The following is a 23,573-nucleotide window of genomic DNA, read 5'->3' as shown; positions in this document are numbered from 1 at the left end:
TGATAAAGACAAGTGAAGGAAAAAAGAAGAGGTATTCGCCTGAGCAGTCCACTAATAATCAATGGTAGAGATGCAGGTGCCTTGCTCCGGTCCAGACCCAACAGGCTGTTCCAATTATACACGCAGTAGAGCTGGCACTCTTCCAAATTAGAAATAACTTGGCCCCGGTGCCTACAGATCACAGCAGCGCTGGGATCAGAAATAGCAAGCATATATGGTGGCACTCGGGTCCCCAATAATAATGACACCAGTCAGGAGTAGTCTAACGACGTTTCATTTCACAAACGGAAATTTCTTCAGGTTACAAACACACACAAAGAGGTGCTCACCTTATACCCCTCCGGTGGTCACAGGGCGGCGTCATCCCGTCCGTCCGGTAGCGTGCGTCGCCGGTCTGACGTCAACGCGCACTATGCACTGGGTAGTGGGGCCGGTCACCTGACCATCCCTTATCAAACAACGCCAGCATTAAGACGTATATGAGGTTGATCAACAAAGAAACAAGGGAAATTCAAGAATCAAATGTGGAATATCATCATAATCTATCACTGGCAGAACGCAAAGCACCTCCCTGATCATCCGCCCTGCGGACAAGGGGGGAGCTATTGTGTTGCAAAATATCACAGATTACAGACAAGAAATTCAAAAGCAACTTGCAGAACCTGGGGTATATGTGAAATTAAAAGGTGATCCAACACCTGCTTTCACCAAAGAACTGAAAGAGACCCTGATTCTGGCTAGAGACGCATCTGTTAACAGTGATGAAATTTTTGATGTATTGATTCCACAGTTTCCTCTGGTACCATTGATATACACTCTACCTAAGGTCCACAAGGGCCTACCACCTCCAGGTAGGCCTATAATATCAGCCCGTGGATCCTTGTTCCAACCATCTTCCGTGTTCCTGGATTCCATACTACAGCCGCTCATTCAAACCCACCCAAATTTTTTACTGGACACTACATCATTACTGTTGAAACTAAAAAATCTCACTAACCTTCCAAGCAACTTATGGCTAATTGCTGCCGATGTATCAAGCCTCTACACTATAATTCCACATGTAGAGGGCCTGGCCGCAGTACGCAGACTACTAACCTCATCCAGTAGCTTTAACACAGAATCCATCAACATCATTCTGCATTTATTAGAATTAATTTTGACATTTTGACATTTTTAATAATATAATTTTTTTCACACGTTACATTGACGATTTATTGATTTTCTGGAGTGGCACCAGAGAACAATTTGAAAGTATCATGGAGACCCATAACAACAGCATCAGTCCGGTCAAGTTCACGTTCCAGATGCACCAACAGTTTATAGACTTCCTGGACGTAAGAATATCATTGGGTGTTGAAGGCATTGAGACCACTGTGTTCTCTAAAGACACCGATCGTAACACCTTTTTACATAACCGCACCTTCCATCCTACTAAATTTAAATCCAGTCTGCCATATTCCCAGATGTTGAGGATACTTCGCATTTATACCAACATCATAACAGCCACACAACAAATCGATGATTTGATCGCCCGCTTCATCGAACGTGGTTATTACTGGCGTGACTTGTTGAATGCCAAAGCGTTATCCAAAACACGGGAACAATTATTGATGAGCAACAAAAAGGAAGACACCAAGATGCAAGTTATACCCTGGGTCTGTCAATATAACGTACATACAGAAAAAATTAACAAATCAGCTAAAGCAAACTGGCGGATCATTCAATCTGATCCTTCCTTAGGCCTGGAACAAACTAAATTGATGCCATGCTTTTCCAGACCGAAGAATTTGAAGGACATGTTAGTCAAATCCGATATTGCAGGGAAAGGAGTGCCACCATCAAAAACTTTCTACAGAAACGATGGGGTTGTTTCAAATGTGCATGTACTACATGCAAATTTCTAATTACTGGTGACAAATCCCATCACCCGCATGATGGGAATGTATATCAGATTAGACACCACTTGACTTGTGAGAGTAGTCATGTGGTGTATCAAATCATTTGTCCTTGTGGTCTTACCTATATAGGTAAGACCACAAGGAAATTTAAACAGCGCACGGCGGGGCATCGCTCAGCCATTAAGGCAGCTCTTAATTCGGGCAACAGCGAGCAGCCTGTTGCCCGTCATTTTGTCCAGGCTAGACATAATTTGACTAGTCTAAGATATCGCATGATCGACCACATTGAGCGATCCATTCGAGGTGGTGATAGGAGTGCGGCCCTTTTGAGATGTGAAGCACGATGGATTCATCGATTGAACGTGCTCCATCCAAAAGGATTAAATGAAATGGTTCCATTGTCATGTTTTTCATAGGGACAATAATTACCATCATCGATTGTCTTTAATGAGATAAGATTAATATTATGACTATAGGTATTTTTGAACCATTTAAAATTGTGACAGCGATATTTTAATATTGTAGTTTTGATTCAGTGACATCAGTGTGACATCTCTTATATATTTGGCTACATCTGTCACTCAAAGTGTGTCTGAAGCTGTAACGCTGGGTGGAGCCTCTGACTCACATGACTGACTCACATGACAGAGAACCAGCCCAGTGAGCCCACAGACAGTGCCAGACACATTGGGCCAAATGTAATAGGGTGAGAGTTTCAGAAAGTGAGAGATTTTGGGAGAGTTTTCCCATGTTTTTTAAAGCAGCAATCAATTACATGGCAAAATCAACCTGGTTTAGCAGTGTAATTGATTGCTCCTTTAAAAAACATGGGGAAACCCTCCCCAAATCTCTCACTTTCTGAAACTCTCACCCTATTACATTTGGCCCCCTCTGCCTCTCCATGTTACACAGCAAAGACACAGCTACTCACCAGACACACCAGGTGAGCGCCCCACACCTCCATACCTCCCAACATGACCCTCTCCAGGAGGGACAGAATGCTCTGTTTGTGGACTTCCATATTTATTTATGATTGTCATCACCTGTTTTAAACAGGGTAATTGATAAGAAAGGTGTTTAAGCACAGGTGATGGTAATCCATAAATTAAGAAGAAAGTCCAGAAACAGAGCAATGCGTCCCTCCTGGAGAGGGTCATGTTGGATGGTATGCACCTCCCTCCCTCCCCCCCCCCATTCACGGCATCCCCACGATTAAATGGCACATGCAAAACACTGACATGGCTATGGTCAACAATAAAAAAGGTTGACAAGATTTATTTTTCACTTTTTCAATGTTTTCATATTCATTCTCATGTGTTGACATGGACACCAATGAAGTGCCACACTTATGTCAACATTTACATGTGTTGACCTTTCTGTGTTGATTTTTTCTTGTGGCGATTCGCGGCACCCCCCGCGACCCCCCTCCCGCGATTTGCAGCACACCCCCCGCAATTCGCGGCACCCCCGGTGACTCCCGCAATTCGCGGCCCCACCCTGTTACACCCCCCCTCCTGCGATTCGCGGCACCCCGCGACCCCCCCTCCCACGATTCGCGCCAACCCCCCGGGCCCCCCCTCGCAAGGTTCACGGTGCCCCCCACGACCCCCCCAACTGTGATTCCCCACCCCTGACCCCCCCTCCTGTCATTGCGGCAACCCCCCGCCCCCGCGACCCACCCTCCCGTGATTCACTGCAACCCCCCTTGCCCCCCCCCCCACGATTCGCGGCACCCACACCTCCCCCCCACGACCCACCCTCCCGCAATTCACGGCATCCACCCACGACCCCTCCTCCCGTGATTCGCGGACACCCCTCACCTCCTCCCTCCCCCCCCACCCCCGTGCGCGATTCAAAGCAACCACAGGATTAAATGGCACATGCACGGCTATGGTCGACAATGAAAAAAATTGACATGAGTTTTTGAAGATTTATTTTTCTTTTTTTGAATGTTTTCATATTCATTCTCATGTGTCGACATGGACACCGATGAAGTGCCACAATTATGTCAACATTTACATGTGTTGAACTTTCTGTGTTGATTTTTTCGTGTAGCAAACTAGACATCATCAACCAATTCTTTGTATAATATATACTGTAGGTGTTTTAAGTCAGATCTTTTACTGCTACTATTACTGTTTATGTAAATGCATTCTGAATGACAGCAACATCCTACCATCCTTCTACAAGAATATATAACCAACTAGGTGATTCATCGCGCCCCGTGCCCCCCCCTCCCGCAATTCACAGACCCCCCGCGCACCCCCCTCCCGCGATTCGCAACCCCCCTCGCGCAAATCACGCCCCCTCCCACGCTTTGCGGACCCCGCCCTCTCCCGCGATTTGCCGACACCGGCGCCCCCTCCCTCCCTTGATTCACGACACCCCCCGCGCCCCTCCCGCAATTCACGGCACCCCTAAGCCCCTTTTTAGTCCCCCGTATACTCACATATCCCTATCACTACCCAGCTTCCTGCTCCTGTTTTCCTGTGTTGTGACCTCCGCCAGTGGGGAGCCGCTGACTCAGAAACACCCTACTATACTATTGCACACACACACCTAAACAACATGCACACACAGCCCCCCCCCCCCACACCCACAAATGTCACTGTACCATCCACACTATCAATGTACATCTCACTCTGTAACCGCTTTTTAATTAAACAAAACAATACATACCCCCTTCCACATCATATGCTCTCTATGTAACACATTTCACCTATAACTCAAGTTGTAATACAGGCCATCTTACATACAATTCTAACCATCTTTCTCATATACAAATGTTCACAAATTAAGGGGGCGCAGCCCCTTACGACGGTGTGAAGAGCGCCCGTAGGGCGCGATGAATCACCTAGTTATACATAAATAGTTCCATTGAATCGACATGCAAACAGCAATGGACCAACATGTATGTTGCCAATAATTGTATCACCAAGTATATTCAACTGCATTATGTGCAAAACTCTGTACCATTGTTTTCCTGTATGTATGTGTATTCCTGTATTTTTGTATTTATTTATGTTTGTATCCATGGTTACAGGATACAGCCCACCAGGCGCAGGATCCAATGAATTTCAAGGTGCGTGTACCGAGCGCGGTGACGCCATCAGACAGGGCTGAGAACGTGGGAAGGTCAGGTGACCGGCCCCACTACCCAGTGCATAGTGCGCGGTGACGTCAGACCGGCGATGCACGCTACCGGACGGGATGACGCTGCCCTGTGACCACCGGAGGGGTATAAGGTGAGCACCTCTTTGTGTATGTGTTTGTAACCTGAAGAAATTTCCGTTTGTGAAATGAAACGTCGTTAGACTACTCCTGACTGGTGTCATTATTATTGGGGACCCGAGTGCCACCATATCTGCTTGATATATATATATATATATATATATATATAACAAACAATATGGTCAGGAATTGCGCTAGACACGGTCTTTCGACCAGCCTCTGGAGCGACTCTCCTGTTAGTGAGAGACAAAAGATAGATTACACGGATGGGGGGTGTCTTCCAATAAAGAATTGCTTTTTATATTCGAGGTCTTCGGTTTAATTTCTGAAGTTTACGAATACTCCGTCTGAATAAAAGTGACTCCAGGATCACATCTATTTGGGACTTTTAGTTTGTGGCTAAGTGGTATCACTTGAGCGCACTCTGGACACCCCCCATCCGTATATATATATATATATATATATATATATATATATATAGTCAGCACGGCACTGCAGCAGCTTTTCAAATGCTTTTATTTCCCTCTACGTTTCGAAGCTGTACGCTCCGTCTTCAGGAGGATATGTAGACGGAGCGTACAGCTTCGAAACGTAGAGGGAAATAAAAGCATTTGAAAAGCTGCTGCAGTGCCGTGCTGATTTTCTGCCCGCCGGATCTTGGAAATCCTGTGACGCTATTACATTGTGCAGGGGCACGCAGCTCATTATCCCTATCGGAGAGTGCCGGGCCGTGAGCTGACTATATATATATATATATATGTGTGTGTGTGTGCAGGTGTGAGCAGCTCAGAAATGAAATCTCTAGGTCAGTCTCCACACCATGGCTGTATAAAGAGGGGTGAGCTTAGCAAAAATGCTACATACTCTCGTGGGTACATATAATTTTCAGTAAGCACGGGTTAAACTCCCGCCTGGTCAGACACATAATATGATGTCATAATGTTTGTGCCAGACAGTTTTAATAGTTAGCACTAAACCATATATGTTTAAATGGTATGAGCAGTAAGACTAAGTACCCTTTTCAGGGTTTCGTTAGAGGCAGGAACCTGTAGAAAAATACAGAATCAAAATGCATTAAGGTGGGTACACACGGGTGTAATTTCATGTAAAATCGCTGGGAATATGGTCGCTGAGCGACCATATTGCCAGTGATTTGGAGCGCAGCTGGCGATAAATCGCCAGCTGCGCGCTCCCGTGTGCACTGCCTAATGCGACCAGCGGCTTTCCCCGGCGATCGCTGTGTCGGGAGGTCAGCGTTGATCTCCCCAGCCCTGTGCCGCTGCTCCCTCCCTCCTCCCATCAAAGTGACAGCAGTAGCTTCTGCTGCTGCTGCTGCGCTCCCCCTCTGCCCCGTAGCAGTGTCTCCTTTTCATCGCTGATGAAAAGGAGACACTGAGCAACATGATTGCTGGGGATATATTGCTAGCAATATATCTCCAGCAATCATATTACCCCGTGTGTACACAGCATTACTTTCCTTCCTGCCTTGTCAGTTTGCACACCGCTAGCCGGCGCGCGTTTTGCATATCTCCACTGCACCAGTGGAGAATGAGCAGTAGTGAGTAGGCAGTATAACAAGACACTAAAATTATAACCTTAGTATACATTTATTTACAAAGTGTCAATTACAAGAACCTGAGAAATAAACACACATATACCATTCTCGATTGATAGTGCGTTGCCAGGAAGCCACCGAATTTTAACACACTTATTCATTCTTTTGTCAGTCTCTTCTATTATGTTTTGTGTGTGTTTTATATTTCGCAAGTTTTAAAGGTTTAATTTTATTGTGATAGATCCTTTAAGGTGCTCCACACCATTGACCATCTTTTTCTCTTTTCTTTCATGAAAAATTAGTCAAAGCTTTGGATTCTAAAATGGTTGAATGGATGCGATCTTGGTTGCAGGACAGAAAACAGAGTTGTAAATGGAGTGCAGTCATAATAGGGAAAGGTTACAAGTGGAGTACCCCAGGGATCTGTACTTGGACCGGTGCTTTTTAATATATTTATTGGTGACAATGCAAATGGAATTGAGGGTAAAATATTCCTTTTTGCAATTGACACAACAGTATGCAACATGGTAGACACACCAGGAGGGGTAAAACAAATGATTGATGATCAAAGTCAGTGGTTCTCAAACACGGTCCCCATGACCCCACACAAATCACGGTTTTCAGGTCACCCAGTAGGTGCACAGGTGCACTCATTACTGACTGACACAATTTAAAAGATCCACAGGTGGAGCTAATTATTTCACTTGATTCTGTGAGACCTGCAAAACATGCACTGTGTGGGGTCCTGAGGACCGACTTTGAGAACGTGATCTAGGTAGATTAGAGTAATGGTGAAGAGCATGACAACTACAGGTTAATGTAAAAAAAATGCAAAATCATGCACTTGGGTCTCAAAACCCCAAAGAATAAATATGGTATAAACGGCACTATAATGGAAACTACTGAGGAAGAGAGGGATCTAGGTGTCACTATTTCAGGGGACTTGCTGGCAATGCAAAAAAACAATGAAGGCAAGTCAGATGCTTGGTTGCATAGGGAGAGGTATCCGCAGTAGAAAGAAAGAAGTAATAATGCCACTGTATAGGTCAGTGGTTCCCAACCCTGGTCCTCAAGTACCCCCAACAGTGCATGTTTTGCAGGTCTCCACACAGAATCACAAGTGCTATAATAAGCTCCACCTGTGAATCTTTTCAAATGTGCCTGAGTAATGAGTGCACCTGCCGGGTGAAAACGTGCACTGTTGGGGGTACTTGAGGACCAGGGTTGGGAACCACTGGTATAGGTCATTGGTACGACCTCATCTAGAGTGCTGTGTTCAGTTCTGGAGGCCATATCTCCAGAAGGATATAAATACATTACACACTGCACATAGAAGGGCAACTAATATGGTGCATGGCCTACATCACACAACGTACCAGCAAAGACTAAAAGATCTTAATATGTATACTTTAGAGCAGACAAGGGAAAGAGGGGACATGATAGAAACTTTCAAATATCTCAGGGGTTATAACAAGGTACAGGTGGGAGACATTCTTCACAGGAAGAGGAGCAGCAGAACACGAGGACATGCACTGACACTAGAGGGAGGAAGGTACAGGTGGGAGACATTCTTCACAGGAAGAGGAGCAGCAGAACACGAGGCCATGCACTGACACTAGAGGGAGGAAGGTACAGGTGGGAGACATTCTTCACAGGAAGAGGAGCAGCAGAACACGAGGACATGCACTGACACTAGAGGGAGGAAGGTACAGGTGGGAGACATTCATCACAGGAAGAGCAGCAACAGAACACGAGGACATGCACTGACACTAGAGGGAGGAAGGTACAGGTGGGAGACAGTCACAGGAAGAGGAGCAGCAGAACACGAGGACATGCACTGACACTAGGGGGAGGAAGGTACAGGTGTGAGACATTAGTCACAGAAAGAGGACCAACAGAACACGAGGACATGCACTGACACTAGGGGGAGGAAGGTACAGGTGGGAGACATTAGTCACAGGAAGAGGAGCAGCAGAACACGAGGACATGCACTGACACTAGGGGGAGGAAGGTACAGGTGGGAGACATTAGTCACAGGAAGAGGAGCAACAGAACACGAGGACATGCACTGACACTAGAGGGAGGAAGGTACAGGTGGGAGACATTCTTCACAGGAAGAGGAGCAGCAGAACACGAGGACATGCATTGACACTAGAGGGAGGAAGGTACAGGGGAAATGTGAGGAAGAATTACATCACAGAAAGAGTAGTAGATAAGTGGAATAGCCTCCCATCAAAGGTGGTAGACGCAATTTAAACATGCTTGGGATAGGCATATTGAAACCCTACAAAGAAATAAGGATCAAACATGGTTTGAGGTAACATGTTTAAAAAAGGGGCAGACTAGATGGGCCAAGTGGTTCTTATCTGCCTTCACATTCTATGTTTCTATGACAGGAATACGACACACGTCCTGTTCTCTGCCTGCACTGGTACAAGCCCAGTGTCTCCAAGCTCCGCCCTCTGCCAGCTACCATTGCAGAGGCCTAGTCTGTGGTCAGTGGGGAACCAGTCGACACCTGTCAGGTGTGTCTGCAGCGATTTGGCTAGGTTCTGTTAGACCAGAACGCTGTCTGTGATCGTGAGGGGCATGCTCAGGTGTCCGTCACACTCCCTCTCTCTCACCCTGTCTGTCACTCACTCCCCCTCTCTCTCTCTGTCACATACTCCCTGTCACACACTCTCCGTCACACTCATTTATTTTTACCTGTCTGTCACACACTACCTCTCTCTCTACCACACACTACCTCTCTCTCTCTCTGCCACACACTCTCTCTCTGTCACACCCTCCCTCTCTCTCCCTGTCTGTCACACCCTCCTCTCCCACACACTCCCTGACAGTCACACTCCCTCTCTCTGTCACACACCCAGTCTCACACATTCCCCCTCTCCCTGTATGTCTCACACTCTCACCCTGTCTGTCCACACACTCCCTTTCTCTTCTCCTTTCTGTCACACAGTCCATCTCTCTCCCACTGTCACACACACTCCTTCTCTCTCCCTGTCTGTCACACACTCCCTTTCTATTCTCCTGTCTGTCACACACCCTGTCTGTGACACACTCCCTCTCTCTTCCCCTGTCTGCCACACACTCCCTCTCTCCCTGTCTGTAACACACTCCCTATCACACACTCTCTCTCTCCCGTGTCACTCTCCCTCCCTGTCTGTCACACACTTCCTCTCTCTCTCTCCCCCTGTCTGCAACACACTCCCTATAACACACTCTCTCTCTTCCCTGTGTCACACACACTCTCTCTCTCTCTGTCAAACACCCAGTCTCCCACATTTCCCCTCTCCCTGCCTGTCTGTCACACACTCTCTCCCTGTTTCTGTCACACACTCCCTCTCCCTGTCTGTCACACACTCCCTCTCTCTCCCTGTCTCTGTCACACACTCCCTCTCTCTCTCCCTGTCTCTGTCACACACTCCCTCTCTCTCCTTGTCTGTCACACACTCCCTTTCTCTTCTCCTGTCATGTCTCTCCCACTGTCTGTCACAGACTTCCTTTCTCTTCTCCTGTCTGTCACACACCATGTCTGTAACACACTCCCTCTCTCTCCCTGTCTGTCACACACTCCCTCTCTCTCCCTGTCTGTCACACACTCCCTCTCTCTCCCTGTATCTCCCACACTACCTCTCTCTCCCACTGTCTGTCACAGACTTCCTTTTTCTTCTCCTGTCTGTCACACACTTCCTCTCTCTCCCCCTCTCTGTCACACACCCCGTATCAGGGGCAAACGCAGGATTTTCTGAAGGGGGTTTCCAGAGGGGCGGAGTAAAGCACGGAGATGGACACTTAGGTGACCCAGTAGAGACAAGCTACTAGTGTCCATCAAAGGGGGAGAGTCCCAGCTTGTGGAATATACCCTCAGAAACACTCTATGACAGACAGAACCTGAAATATCTGACTGGGGAGAGCAATTAACAGGCTTGGATGGGGACCACTGCTTTGAAGTCAGATATCTCCGGTTTCCAAGGGCCGATTTTTAAAATTCTTGTACCCATGGAAAGAGGGGATCCTCAGCTTTCAGATTCCTGGAGGGGTTTCTGGGTACTCAGAAACTCCCCCCTGCGTGCGCTACTGCGTATCCCAGTCTCACACATCCCCCCTCTCCCTGCCTGTCTATCACACTCCCTCTCTCTCCTTGTCTGTCTCACACTATCACCCTGTCTGTCACACACTCCCTTTCTCTTCTCCTTTCTGTCACACACTCCCTCTCTCTACCACTGTCTGTAACTCAGTCCCCCTCTCTCTCTGTCACACACTTCCTCTCTCTCCCCCTGTCTGCCACACACTTCCTCTCTCCCTGTCTGTCACACAGTCCCTCTCTCTCCCCGTCTGCCACACACCCAGTTTCCCTGTCACACGCTCTCTTTCCCCCGTCTGCCTGTCACACACTCCCTCTCTCCGTCTGTCACACATCCCGTCTCCCTGTCTGTCACACACTCCCTTTCTTTTCTCCTGTCTGTCACACACTCCCTTTCTCTTCTCCTGTCATCTCTCTCCCACTGTCTGTCACACACCCTGTCTGTCACACACACTCCCCCTCTCTGTCTCACACATCCCCCCTCTCCGTGCCAGTCTGTCACAAACACTCTCTCTCCCTGTCTGTCTCACACTCTCACCCTTTCTCTTCTCCTTTCTGTCACCCCCCCCCTCTCTCCCACTGTCTGTCACTCAGTCCCCCCCTCTCTCTCTCTCTCTCTGTCACACTCCCTCTCTGTCTGTCACACACTTCCTCTCTCTCCCCCTGTCTGCCACACACTCCGTCTCTCTCCGTCTGCCACACACTCCCTTTCTCTTCTCCTGTCTGTCACACTCCCTTTCTCTTCTCCTGTCATCTCTCTCCCACTGTCTGTCACACACCCTGTCTGCCAGACACTCCCTGTCAGTCACACACACTCCCCCTCTGTCTCACACATCCCCCCTCTCCGTGCCAGTCTGTCACACACACTCTCTCTCTCCCTGTCTGTCTCACACTCTCACCCTGTCTGTCACACACTCCCTTTCTCTTCTCCTGTCTGTCACACTCCCTTTCTCTTCTCCTGTCATCTCTCTCCCACTGTCTGTCACACACCCTGTCTGCCAGACACGCCCTGTCAGTCTCACACATCCCCCTCTCCGTGCCAGTCTGTCACACTCACACTCTCTCTCCCTGTCTGTCACACACACTCTCTCTCCCTGTCTGTCACACACACTCTCTCTCCCTGTCTGTCACACACTCTCACCCTGTCTGTCACACACTCCCTTTCTCTTCTCCTTTCTGTCACCCCCCCCCTCTCTCCCACTGTCACTCAGTCCCCCTCTCTCTCTCTCTGTCACTAACTCTCTCCCTGTTTGCCTGTCACACGCTCCCTCTCCGTCTGTCACACACCCTGTCTCCCTGTCACACGCTCTCTCTCTCTCCCGTCTGCCTGTCACACGCTCCCTCTCTCTCCGTCTGTCACACACCCAGTCTCCCTGTCACACGCTCTTTCTCTCTCTCCCTCCCGTCTGCCTGTCACACGCTCTCTCTCCCTCCCGTCTGCCTGTCACACGCTCTCTCTCCGTCTGTCACACACATTCACACACCGACCCTGTCTTCCTCTCAGTCCGTGTCGATGTCACAGTCAGAGACAGGGCGGGGCCATGCAGGGGGCGGGACCGGCGCGGACAGAGGCCGAGAGCGGGGTAAAGAGGAGATGCCGTACTTGGAGGTCATGTGACCGCGTTGCTTGTTCCGGCTCCGCCCTCCGGCGTTTAGTGTCTGTCTCTTCAGTTGGCTCCTCCCCGCTGTTGTCCCCGCCCCGCCTCTGGCTCGATCACTTCCTTTTGGCCGCCATTTTGTCAGTGTCACTGGGAGGGAGCTTCAGAGACACGAGCCGCGTTCCCGCCGCAGCCATGACCGGAGCCCTGGGCCCCGAGGTAAGGGACAGGTCCCCGGCTGCGTCCGCTATGTGCTAATGGTGCCATGTGTGTAGTATATATACCGTATATGTGCCTGCGTACCGTATACCCTGCACAGCTGCCCATATATACCGTATACCCTGCGCAGCTGCCCGTGTATACCGTATATACCATATACCCTGCGCAGCTGCCTGTATAAACCGTATACCCTGCACAGCTGCCCGTATATACCATATACCCTGCACAGCTGCCCGTATATACCGTATGCCCTGCACAGCTGCCCGTATATACCGTATACCCTGCGCAGCTGCCCGTATATACCGTATACCCTGCGCAGCTGCCCGTATATACCGTATACCCTGCGCAGCTGCCCGTATATACCGTATACCCTGCGCAGCTGCCCGTATATACCGTATACCCTGCACAGCTGCCCGTATATACCATATACCCTGCACAGCTGCCCGTATATACCGTATGCCCTGGGCAGCTGCCCGTATATACCATATACCCTGCGCAGCTGCCTGTATATACCATATACCCTGCGCAGCTGCCCGTATAAACCATATACCCTGCACAGCTGCCCGTATATACCGTATACCCTGCACAGCTGCCCGTATATACCGTATACCCTGCGCAGCTGCCCGTATATACCGTATACCCTGCGCAGCTGCCCGTGCATACCGTATATACCATATGGCCTGCGCAGCTGCCTGTATATACCACATACCCTGCACAGCTGCCCGTATATACCGTATATACCATATGCCCTGCGCAGCTGCCTGTATATACCGTATACCCTGCACAGCTGCCCATATATACCATATGCCCTGCGCAGCTGCCCTTATATACCGTATATCCTGCACAGCTGCCCGTATATCCTGCACAGCTGCCCGTATATACCGTATACCCTGCACAGCTGCCCGTATATACCGTATACCCTGCGCAGCTGCCCGTATCTACCGTATGCCCTGCGCAGCTGCCTGTATATACCGTATACCCTGCGCAGCTGCCTGTATATACCGTATACCCTGCTCAGCTGCCTGTATCTACCATATGCCCTGCGCAGCTGCCTGTATATACCATATACCCTGCACAGCTGCCCGTATATACCGTATATCCTGCACAGCTGCCCGTATATACCGTGTACCCTGCGCAGCTGCCCGTATATACCGTGTACCCTGCGCAGCTGCCCGTATATACCGTGTACCCTGCGCAGCTGCCCGTATATACCGAATAACCTGCGCAGCTGCCCGTATATACTGATGGTGCCCTGTGTATATATACCATATATGTGCCTGCGTACCATATACCCTGGGCAGCTGCCCGTATATACCGTATACCCTGGGCAGCTGCCCGTATATACCGTATACCCTGGGCAGCTGCCCGTATATACCGTATACCCTGCGCAGCTGCCTGTATATACTGTATACCCTGCGCACACAGCTGCCCGTATATACCGTATACCCTGCGCAGCTGCCCGTATATAATGATGGTGCCCTGTGTATATATACCATATATGTGCCTGCGTACCGTATACCCTGCGCAGCTGCCCGTATATACCGTATACCCTGCGCAGCTGCCCGTATATACCGTATACCCTGCACAGCTGCCCGTATATACCATATACCCTGCACAGCTGCCCGTATATACCGTATGCCCTGGGCAGCTGCCCGTATATACCATATACCCTGCGCAGCTGCCTGTATATACCATATACCCTGCGCAGCTGCCCGTATAAACCATATACCCTGCACAGCTGCCCGTATATACCGTATACCCTGCACAGCTGCCCGTATATACCGTATACCCTGCGCAGCTGCCCGTATATACCGTATACCCTGCGCAGCTGCCCGTGCATACCGTATACCCAGCGCAGCTGCCCGTACATACCGTATACCCAGCGCAGCTGCCCGTATATACTGATGGTGCCCTGTGTATATATACCATATATGTGCCTGCGTACCGTATACCCTGCGCAGCTGCCCGTACATACCGTATACCCTGCGCAGCTGCCCGTATATACTGATGGTGCCCTGTGTATATATACCATATATGTGCCTGCGTACCGTATACCCTGCGCAGCTGCCCGTATATACCGTATACCCTGCGCAGCTGCCCGTATATACCGTATACCCTGCGCAGCTGCCTGTATATACCGTATACCCTGCACAGCTGCCCGTATATACCGAATACCCTGCACAGCTGCCTGTATATACCGTATACCCTGCGCAGCTGCCCGTACATACCGTATACCCTGCGCAGCTGCCCGTATATACTGATGGTGCCCTGTGTATATATACCATATATGTGCCTGCGTACCGTATACCCTGCGCAGCTGCCCGTATATACCGTATACCCTGCGCAGCTGCCCGTATATACCGTATACCCTGCGCAGCTGCCTGTATATACCGTATACCCTGCACAGCTGCCCGTATATACCGAATACCCTGCACAGCTGCCCGTATATACCGAATACCCTGCGCAGCTGCCTGTATATACTGTATACCCTGCGCACACAGCTGCCCGTATATACCGTATACCCTGCGCAGCTGCCCGTATATACTGATGGTGCCCTGTGTATATATACCACATATGTGCCTGCGTACCGTATACCCTGCGCAGCTGCCCGTATATACCGTATACCCTGCGCAGCTGCCCGTATATACTGATGGTGCCCTGTGTATATATACCATATATGGGTCAATACTGTTTGATTCTTAATCGTGCGCACAGCTGCTCTATGGTAGTGTATAGAAAAAGGGTAATAATCCCTTCACCACATATTTGTGTACAAGAAAAATGTATACATAACTTGTCGGGGGCTTGTTTTGTTCCCACTGTATCTCCTCCATTAATATGGTAATTAACTGTATATGTGGAAGGAAAATAAATGTAATATAGTGAAGTACAGTACTTTATTTTACATAAAAACTCAAACGTCACACACACACACATATAAAATGTTAGCTGCTTTCAAATTGTCACCATATTATAACATGTATTGCACATGTTTATTATACCCCTTTCAGACATACGCAAAAATCCCGGGTTTTTTCACATGAACGCGCCCAAACCCGGGACTAGTGTATGTCTGAAAGGGTATACCCGGGATTTCACTCCCGGATACTGAGCACCTGCAATTGACCAGGGTTTTTCCCGGTATTTAACTCCCGGGTACAATACCCGGCTTATGTCTGAATGGGTTTACCCGGGTTTTTCAGTTTTAAACATGTGATGTTGCTTTTTTTTTGCTGCTGGGGCGTGTCCAATTTTAATGATGAAACACTGAAATGCTTGAAAAGCCTGGCTTATGTGTGAAAGGGGTATACCCGGGTATTTCCCGGATTTGAGGTGTAGTGTGAAAGGGGGTCTGTTACTAAAATCCTGGGAGTGACCTGGGTTGAAAATCCCGGGTAAACCTGGCCAAAATCCCGGGTAGTATGTCTAAAAGGGGTATTAATGAGTAAGAGGGATTAACATTAGGTATTACCAGGACTGGTGGAACTGGCAAGGCAGTTCACATTGCTCATAAGGTTTGTCCCAGGGGAAAACACTTAGCCAGACTCCTCCCAAACTCCGGTCCCCAACTTCCACCTGGTTATCCCTCCGCTGACCAACGCGTTTTGAACTCTGCTTAGTCTTTCTCAAGGTTCAAAGCAGCTTTTTTAGCAGTCTCAATTGTCTCTAATTACCTTGTGCCGATATGCGGTACTTACGGACTACGTAACCCAGAATTAGGGATGGACATCGGAAGCCAACCATCAAATGATGGCAGTGCTTCCACCATTGAAACTTTCGATGCAATGGTACCATATGCCCTGCGCAGCTGCCTGTATATACCATATACCCTGCACAGCTGCCCGTATATACCGTATATCCTGCACAGCTGCCCGTATATACCGTGTACCCTGCGCAGCTGCCCGTATATACCGTGTACCCTGCGCAGCTGCCTGTATATACCGTGTACCCTGCGCAGCTGCCCGTATATACCGAATACCCTGCGCAGCTGCCCGTATATACCGAATAACCTGCGCAGCTGCCCGTATATACTGATGGTGCCCTGTGTATATATACCATATATGTGCCTGCGTACCATATACCCTGGGCAGCTGCCCGTATATACCGTATACCCTGGGCAGCTGCCCGTATATACCGTATACCCTGCGCAGCTGCCTGTATATACTGTATACCCTGCGCACACAGCTGCCCGTATATACCGTATACCCTGCGCAGCTGCCCGTATATAATGATGGTGCCCTGTGTATATATACCATATATGTGCCTGCGTACCATATGCCCTGCGCAGCTGCCCGTATATACCGTATACCCTGCGCAGCTGCCCGTATATACTGATGGTGCCCTGTGTGTTTATATACCATATATGTGCCTGCGTACCGTATACCCTGCGCAGCTGCCCATACATACCGTATACCCAGCGCAGCTGCCCGTATATACTGATGGTGCCCTGTGTATATATACCATATATGTGCCTGCGTACCGTATACCCTGCGCAGCTGCCCGTACATACCGTATACCCTGCGCAGCTGCCCGTATATACTGATGGTGCCCTGTGTATATATACCATATATGTGCCTGCGTACCGTATACCCTGCGCAGCTGCCCGTATATACCGTATACCCTGCGCAGCTGCCCGTATATACCGTATACCCTGCGCAGCTGCCTGTATATACCGTATACCCTGCACAGCTGCCCGTATATACCGAATACCCTGCACAGCTGCCTGTATATACCGTATACCCTGCGCAGCTGCCCGTACATACCGTATACCCTGCGCAGCTGCCCGTATATACTGATGGTGCCCTGTGTATATATACCATATATGTGCCTGCGTACCGTATACCCTGCGCAGCTGCCCGTATATACCGTATACCCTGCGCAGCTGCCCGTATATACCGTATACCCTGCGCAGCTGCCCGTATATACCGTATACCCTGCGCAGCTGCCTGTATATACCGTATACCCTGCACAGCTGCCCGTATATACCGAATACCCTGCGCAGCTGCCTGTATATACCGTATACCCTGCGCAGCTGCCCGTATATACTGATGGTGCCCTGTGTATATATACCACATATGTGCCTGCGTACCGTATACCCTGCGCAGCTGCCCGTATATACCGTATACCCTGCGCAGCTGCCCGTATATACTGATGGTGCCCTGTGTATATATACCATATATGGGTCAATACTGTTTGATTCTTAATCGTGCGCACAGCTGCTCTATGGTAGTGTATAGAAAAAGGGTAATAATCCCTTCACCACATATTTGTGTACAAGAAAAATGTATACATAACTTGTCGGGGGCTTGTTTTGTTCCCACTGTATCTCCTCCATTAATATGGTAATTAACTGTATATGTGGAAGGAAAATAAATGTAATATAGTGAAGTACAGTACTTTATTTTACATAAAAACTCAAACGTCACACACACACACATATAAAATGTTAGCTGCTTTCAAATTGTCACCATATTATAACATGTATTGCACATGTTTATTAATGAGTAAGAGGGATTAACATTAGGTATTACCAGGACTGGTGGAACTGGCAAGGCAGTTCACATTGCTCATAAGGTTTGTCCCAGGGGAAAACACTTAGCCAGACTCCTCCCAAACTCCGGTCCCCAACTTCCACCTGGTTATCCCTCCGCTGACCAACGCGTTTTGAACTCTGCTTAGTCTTTCTCAAGGTTCAAAGCAGCTTTTTTAGCAGTCTCAATTGTCTCTAATTACCTTGTGCCGATATGCGGTACTTAAGGACTACGTAACCCAGAATTAGGGATGGACATCGGAAGCCAACCATCAAATGATGGCAGTGCTTCCACCATTGAAACTTTCGATGCAATGGTAACTAACCATCGCATCAAAAGTATTCGATGGTGAAAACTAGTTTTCACCTACATGCAGCAGGAGCCACTGCAGTCATTACATGTGGGGATAGAGTAGGTGTACTGGAGGAGTGGCACTTTAAGAAAACTTTACTGCTGCAGGCTCCTCCCTCCTCTATCCCCACCCAGACCCCAGTCTTAGAAAAAGTGCCCGGAGGAGTAGGTTCTCTGGGCCTATTCTCCTCAGGGAGTTAGGTCTTTTTTACTTTTATTTTTACTTTTTTCTTTTGAAAATATTTTTATTTTGACTGCTGATCACAGGCAGACCCCTCCGCAGGGTCTGCCTGCTCCGAGGGACCTGGAGGGGTGCTGGTCGCCACTGCCCGCAGTGCGCCTTCTATGCACCCGGCCACCGGTGCCACCGCATCGGGGACCCGCCGCAGCTGCACGCGGCTCGCGTTACGGGTCCAAGGCCTGGCCACTGCTCCAGGGATGAAGGCAGCATCGCTGCAGGTAAGCGGCGCTGTGCGCCGAAATGTGGCCTGAGACGGGCGGGCGCACCCGTTCTCAATGATTCAGCAGCCTGTAGTCTGACGGCCGCCATTTTGGGGAGCGTCAGTGGGGACAGCATCAGAGCGGAGGCTGTACACAGCGCTCCGCTCTAGTAAAACTACGCGCCGGAGGGAGAGGGAGGGCTTAGGTGACGTCAGCAAGAGACGCCCTTTCTTTCTCTCCTCTCTCCCTGCTGCCGGCGCCATTGCTGTACCTCCGCAAGGCTGATCTGAGGACATCGTGTACAGCGCTCCAGCGCACGCACTGCAGTCCAGCGCCCCCCTTACCCACTACAGAGCAGGTCTGTAAGTTACTGGGGGATTATTTTTTGTGCACAGTTTACAGAGATTGTGCATAATCTCTGATACAAGGGCGGAAGGCTCCCCCTCCCTATCCTAGCTCAGCTCCGCTGTTTTAGGAATAGTATCTGTTGCTTTACAAGTCTGTGCATTCTTGTATATTGTGTCTGTGTGTGTGTGTGTGATTTTATAACTAATCTCATACACTGACAGTATGGCAGGAAAAGCTGCCTCCAAGGCTGCCCTTAAGGTTTTTACATGTAAAACCTGTAAGGAGCAGTTCACCCAGCATATAAAGGGTGTCTCTTTGTGTGAATCTTGTTATCAGGCAAAGCACACACAGGAAGTGGAACCTCAGACACAGTCTTCTCAGTCAGAATCTTCTGAGCCTTTACTACAGAATGTGTTGGCTGGATTGGCTGCAGAATTAGCTGCTTCCAGGAAGGACAGGGAGAGATTTCATGCTCACCTGTCCATTATGGGTTCTACTGAACCAGCCTGGGTTAAGACGCTTATGCAATCTGTGGCCTCTGGGTCCAACCCTGTAGCTGGGCCTTCACGGCCTTCACAAAAGCGTCCCAGATCTCCCATAGGTCTATTACAGGATGATAATGATACTGATGGGGAGGACGATGTGGATCTGCTTCAGGTAGATGAACCTGAATTCATTCAGGATGAGGCGCTACAGCGTGATGATCCTCAGGGGGTAGAGGGCCTGATTCAGGCTGTTCGCACCACACTTAATTTGGTTGAGGACGATACTCCGGTTCCTTTGTCCTTATTTGGGCGGACACAAAAACAGCAGGTTACCTTCCCTGATTCGGCTGAATTAGACAGACCTCTCTTAAATGTATGGAAAACGCCAGACAGAAAATTCCAATTGTCTAGGCGCATGAAGTTACTTTACCCTTTTTCTCAAGAATCTAGAGAAAAATGGGAGACTCCGCCTCCAGCTGATGTCTCGCTGTCCAGGCTCTCCAAGCGGACCACGCTTCCAGTTCCGGCGGCAGTGGCTCTAAAGGAGGCCCCTGACCGCCGTCTTGAGACAACAGTAAAAACTATTTATACCACGGCAGGGGTCTTACTCAGACCAGCCTTAGCTTCAGCCTGGGTCAGTAAGGCCATGGAGAAATGGTCTGAAGAGCTTGCGTTGGGTTTACAGAGCGGTAGGCCCCGTGACGAACTGCTACAGCTGGCTCTGTATGTTAAAGATGCAGCTGTCTATACAGGAGAAGCTGCTTCAGATGTAGCTGAGTTGGGTGCTAAAATCTCAGCTTCAGCGGTATTGGCCAGACGTACTATCTGGTTAAGATCTTGGCAGGCGGAGGCCGACATAAAAAAGGCAGTAGAAGCTTTGCCTTATGCGGGAGATATGTTGTTTGGGCCTGAGCTTGACAAGCTCATTGCTCAAGCTACCGGAGGTAAGTCTACCTTCCTCCCTTCGGCCACTCCCCCACCGAAGAGACAATTTACACCGTCCTTTCGGGCTTTTAGAGGGGGCGCCTCATTCAGAGGACGTGCCAGGGGAGGTTTTTCGTCCTTTCGAGGACGCAGAGGCAGAGGTGGCAGAGGAGCCACAACCGCAGTTACCTCTACCCGTCGTGCAGAAACCAAGGTTGCAGACAAACCTGTGGCATGACGGGCTTCCCGCCCATTTGGGGGATCCCAAGGTGGGCGCAAGGTTATCCCTCTTCGAGAACGTCTGGAGGTCTCACTGTCGAGACAGTTGGGTGCTTCAGATTGTGGAACACGGGTACAAACTGGAGTTTGTTCAGGCTCCGCCGAACAGGTTTTTTACAACAGGCCTACCTGCTTTAGTAACAACACAAGCAGCTTTGGTCAACTCCATTCAAAGTTTTTTACAAGCAGGGGTCATTATACCTGTCCCCAAAGCTCAGGAAAAGATGGGTTATTACTCAAGTCTTTTTCTAGTACCGAAGCCGGACGGTTCGGTAAGGCCCATTCTCAATCTGAAGCACCTCAACGATTACATCGTGTACCACAGGTTCAAGATGGAATCTATAAGGTCAGTCATTGCAAGCCTGGAGCCAAGGGAGTTTCTCTTATCACTGGACATAAAGGATGCCTATTTGCATATTCCGATTTGGGAACCACACCATCGGTTCCTCAGGTTTGCGATTCGCAATCAGCATTACCAGTTCAGAGCACTCCCTTTCGGTCTTTCATCAGCTCCAAGAACCTTCACAAAGGTTATGGCTTGCATGATATCAGCCCTTCGGATTCAGGGGATAACGATTGTGCCCTATCTGGACGATCTTCTCCTGAAAGCATCCTCTCCACAAAAACTACAACAGGATGCCCGGACTACCTGCGACTTCCTGGTTCAGAATGGTTGGATCCTGAATTTCAAAAAGTCTCAGCTGGAACCAACACAGAAGATATTGTTTCTGGGTCTGTTGTTCGACACTGTCCAGGAAAGGGTTTTTCTGCCATTATCCAAGGTCACAGTCATCCAGCAGAGGGTTCGTCAGGTCCTGACGCCTCGCAGAGTATCGGTGCATTTGTGCACCAAGCTGTTAGGCCTGATGGTGGCAGCCTTCGAGGCCCTATCTTACGGAAGGTTTCATTCCAGGACCTTTCAAGGCAATCTTCTAGCTCAATGGTCGGGATCCCATCTTCAAATCCACAAGACCATTGTTCTGTCCAAGGAAGCTCGACTCTCTCTTCAGTGGTGGCTGAATACATCCAACCTTACCAAGGGTCGCTCCTTCCAGTCTCAGGTCTGGACTATGGTGACCACAGATGCCAGCCTTCGGGGTTGGGGTGCGGTCACGCTGGGTCGCACCTTCCAGGGTCTTTGGACCAGCCAGGAAGCCCGCTTACCCATAAACATCTTGGAGTTACGGGCTATCAGGTTGGCACTGGCACAGGCCCACCCCCTTCTTGTCGGTTTGCCGGTAAGGATACAGTCGGACAACATCACGGCAGTATCCTATATCAACCGACAAGGGGGCACCAGGAGCAGGACAGCCATGCGGGAAGTCCGCCCGATTCTGTCCTGGGCAGAAACATACACCACCGGTTTCTCCGCAGTCTTTATTCCAGGAGTGGAAAATTGGGAGGCGGATTACCTCAGCAGGCAGGACCTCCACCCGGGAGAGTGGGGTCTTCATCCGGAGGTTTTCCAACAGCTGGTTCAGAGATGGGGGATGCCACAGATAGATCTCATGGCATCCAGACTGAATCACAAACTTCCCCAGTATTGTGCAAGGGCTCAGGATCCAGCGGCTGCGGCAGTGGATGCCCTCTCCATTCCCTGGGACTTCGACCTGGTATATCTCTTCCCTCCTATTCCGTTACTTCAAAAGGTACTCAAACGGATAAAGAGGGGAGCAGCAGAAGTCATCTTAATCGCTCCAGATTGGCCCAGGCGTCCGTGGTACTCCGACCTCAGGGACCTGATGGTGGAGGAACCTTGGCGCCTGCCGCTGCGAGAAGACCTGCTGCAGCAAGGTCCATTCGTCTACCAAAACTTGCCTCGTCTACGTTTGACGGCGTGGCGGTTGAGGCCGAACTTTTGAAGAGAAGAGGTATACCAGGAACGGTCATTCCTACAATGCTTAAGGCAAGGAAGGATGTAACAGCGTCTCACTACCATAGAATATGGAAGTCATACATCCGCTGGTGCGAGGCCAGGAAGGTGCCAAAGGCAATCTTTTCTCTGGCTAGACTTCTTGAATTCCTGCAGGCGGGACTTGCATCAGGTTTGAAGCTTGCTTCTCTCAAGGTCCAGGTTTCAGCCCTCTCAGTATTCTTCCATCGCAGGATAGCGCTGATTCCTGAGGTACAAACTTTTTTTAAAGGAGTACTTCGACTTCAACCACCGTTCACTGCTCCTACGGAACCATGGAATTTAGTGGTGGTTCTAGAGTTTTTGAAGTCAGATGTTTTTGAGCCACTGGACACCTCGGATCTCAAATTTCTGACTTGGAAGACGGTGATGCTGCTGGCTTTGGCCTCAGCACGTAGGGTTTCTGAATTAGGAGCCCTATCGTGTAAGTCTCCTTTCCTTACCTTTTACAGGGACAGGGCTGAACTACGTACTAGCAGGAATTTCCTTCCTAAGGTGGTTTCTGCATTTCATGTAAACCAGCCTATTGTTGTACCAGTTCTTCAGGGTGAAGATGCTTCTCTGGATGTAGTCAGAGCCTTACAGGTCTATGTTAGGCGAACCCAACATCTAAGGAAATCTGACAGCCTTTTTGTGCTCTACGATGCACTTAAGAGGGGTTGGCCTGCGACAAAAAGGACTTTGGCAAGATGGATTTGCTGTACAATTAGGGAA

At 49.4% G+C, this 23,573-nt stretch overlaps 1 protein-coding gene across 1 annotated transcript in view; it reads left to right on the top strand.

Moving 5' to 3' along the window:
* Positions 1-12,358: 12,358 nt before the first annotated feature.
* Positions 12,359-23,573, top strand: part of LOC146079910 (uncharacterized) — a 29,623-nt gene continuing 18,408 nt past the window's right edge. Inside the window, exon 1 of the mRNA XM_083186618.1 lies at positions 12,359-12,588. Within this exon, the coding sequence (XP_083042744.1) occupies positions 12,565-12,588 (24 nt within the window). The 5' untranslated portion in view covers positions 12,359-12,564. The remainder of the gene's footprint in view (positions 12,589-23,573) is intronic.

The sequence above is a fragment of the Crinia signifera genome, chromosome 5 (genome assembly GCF_055691185.1).
Source record: "Crinia signifera chromosome 5, ASM5569118v1, whole genome shotgun sequence".
Classification (NCBI taxonomy): Eukaryota; Metazoa; Chordata; class Amphibia; order Anura; family Myobatrachidae; genus Crinia; species Crinia signifera.
The sequence above is the reverse complement of the archived record's forward strand: the minus strand, read 5'-3'. Positions and strand labels throughout refer to the sequence as shown.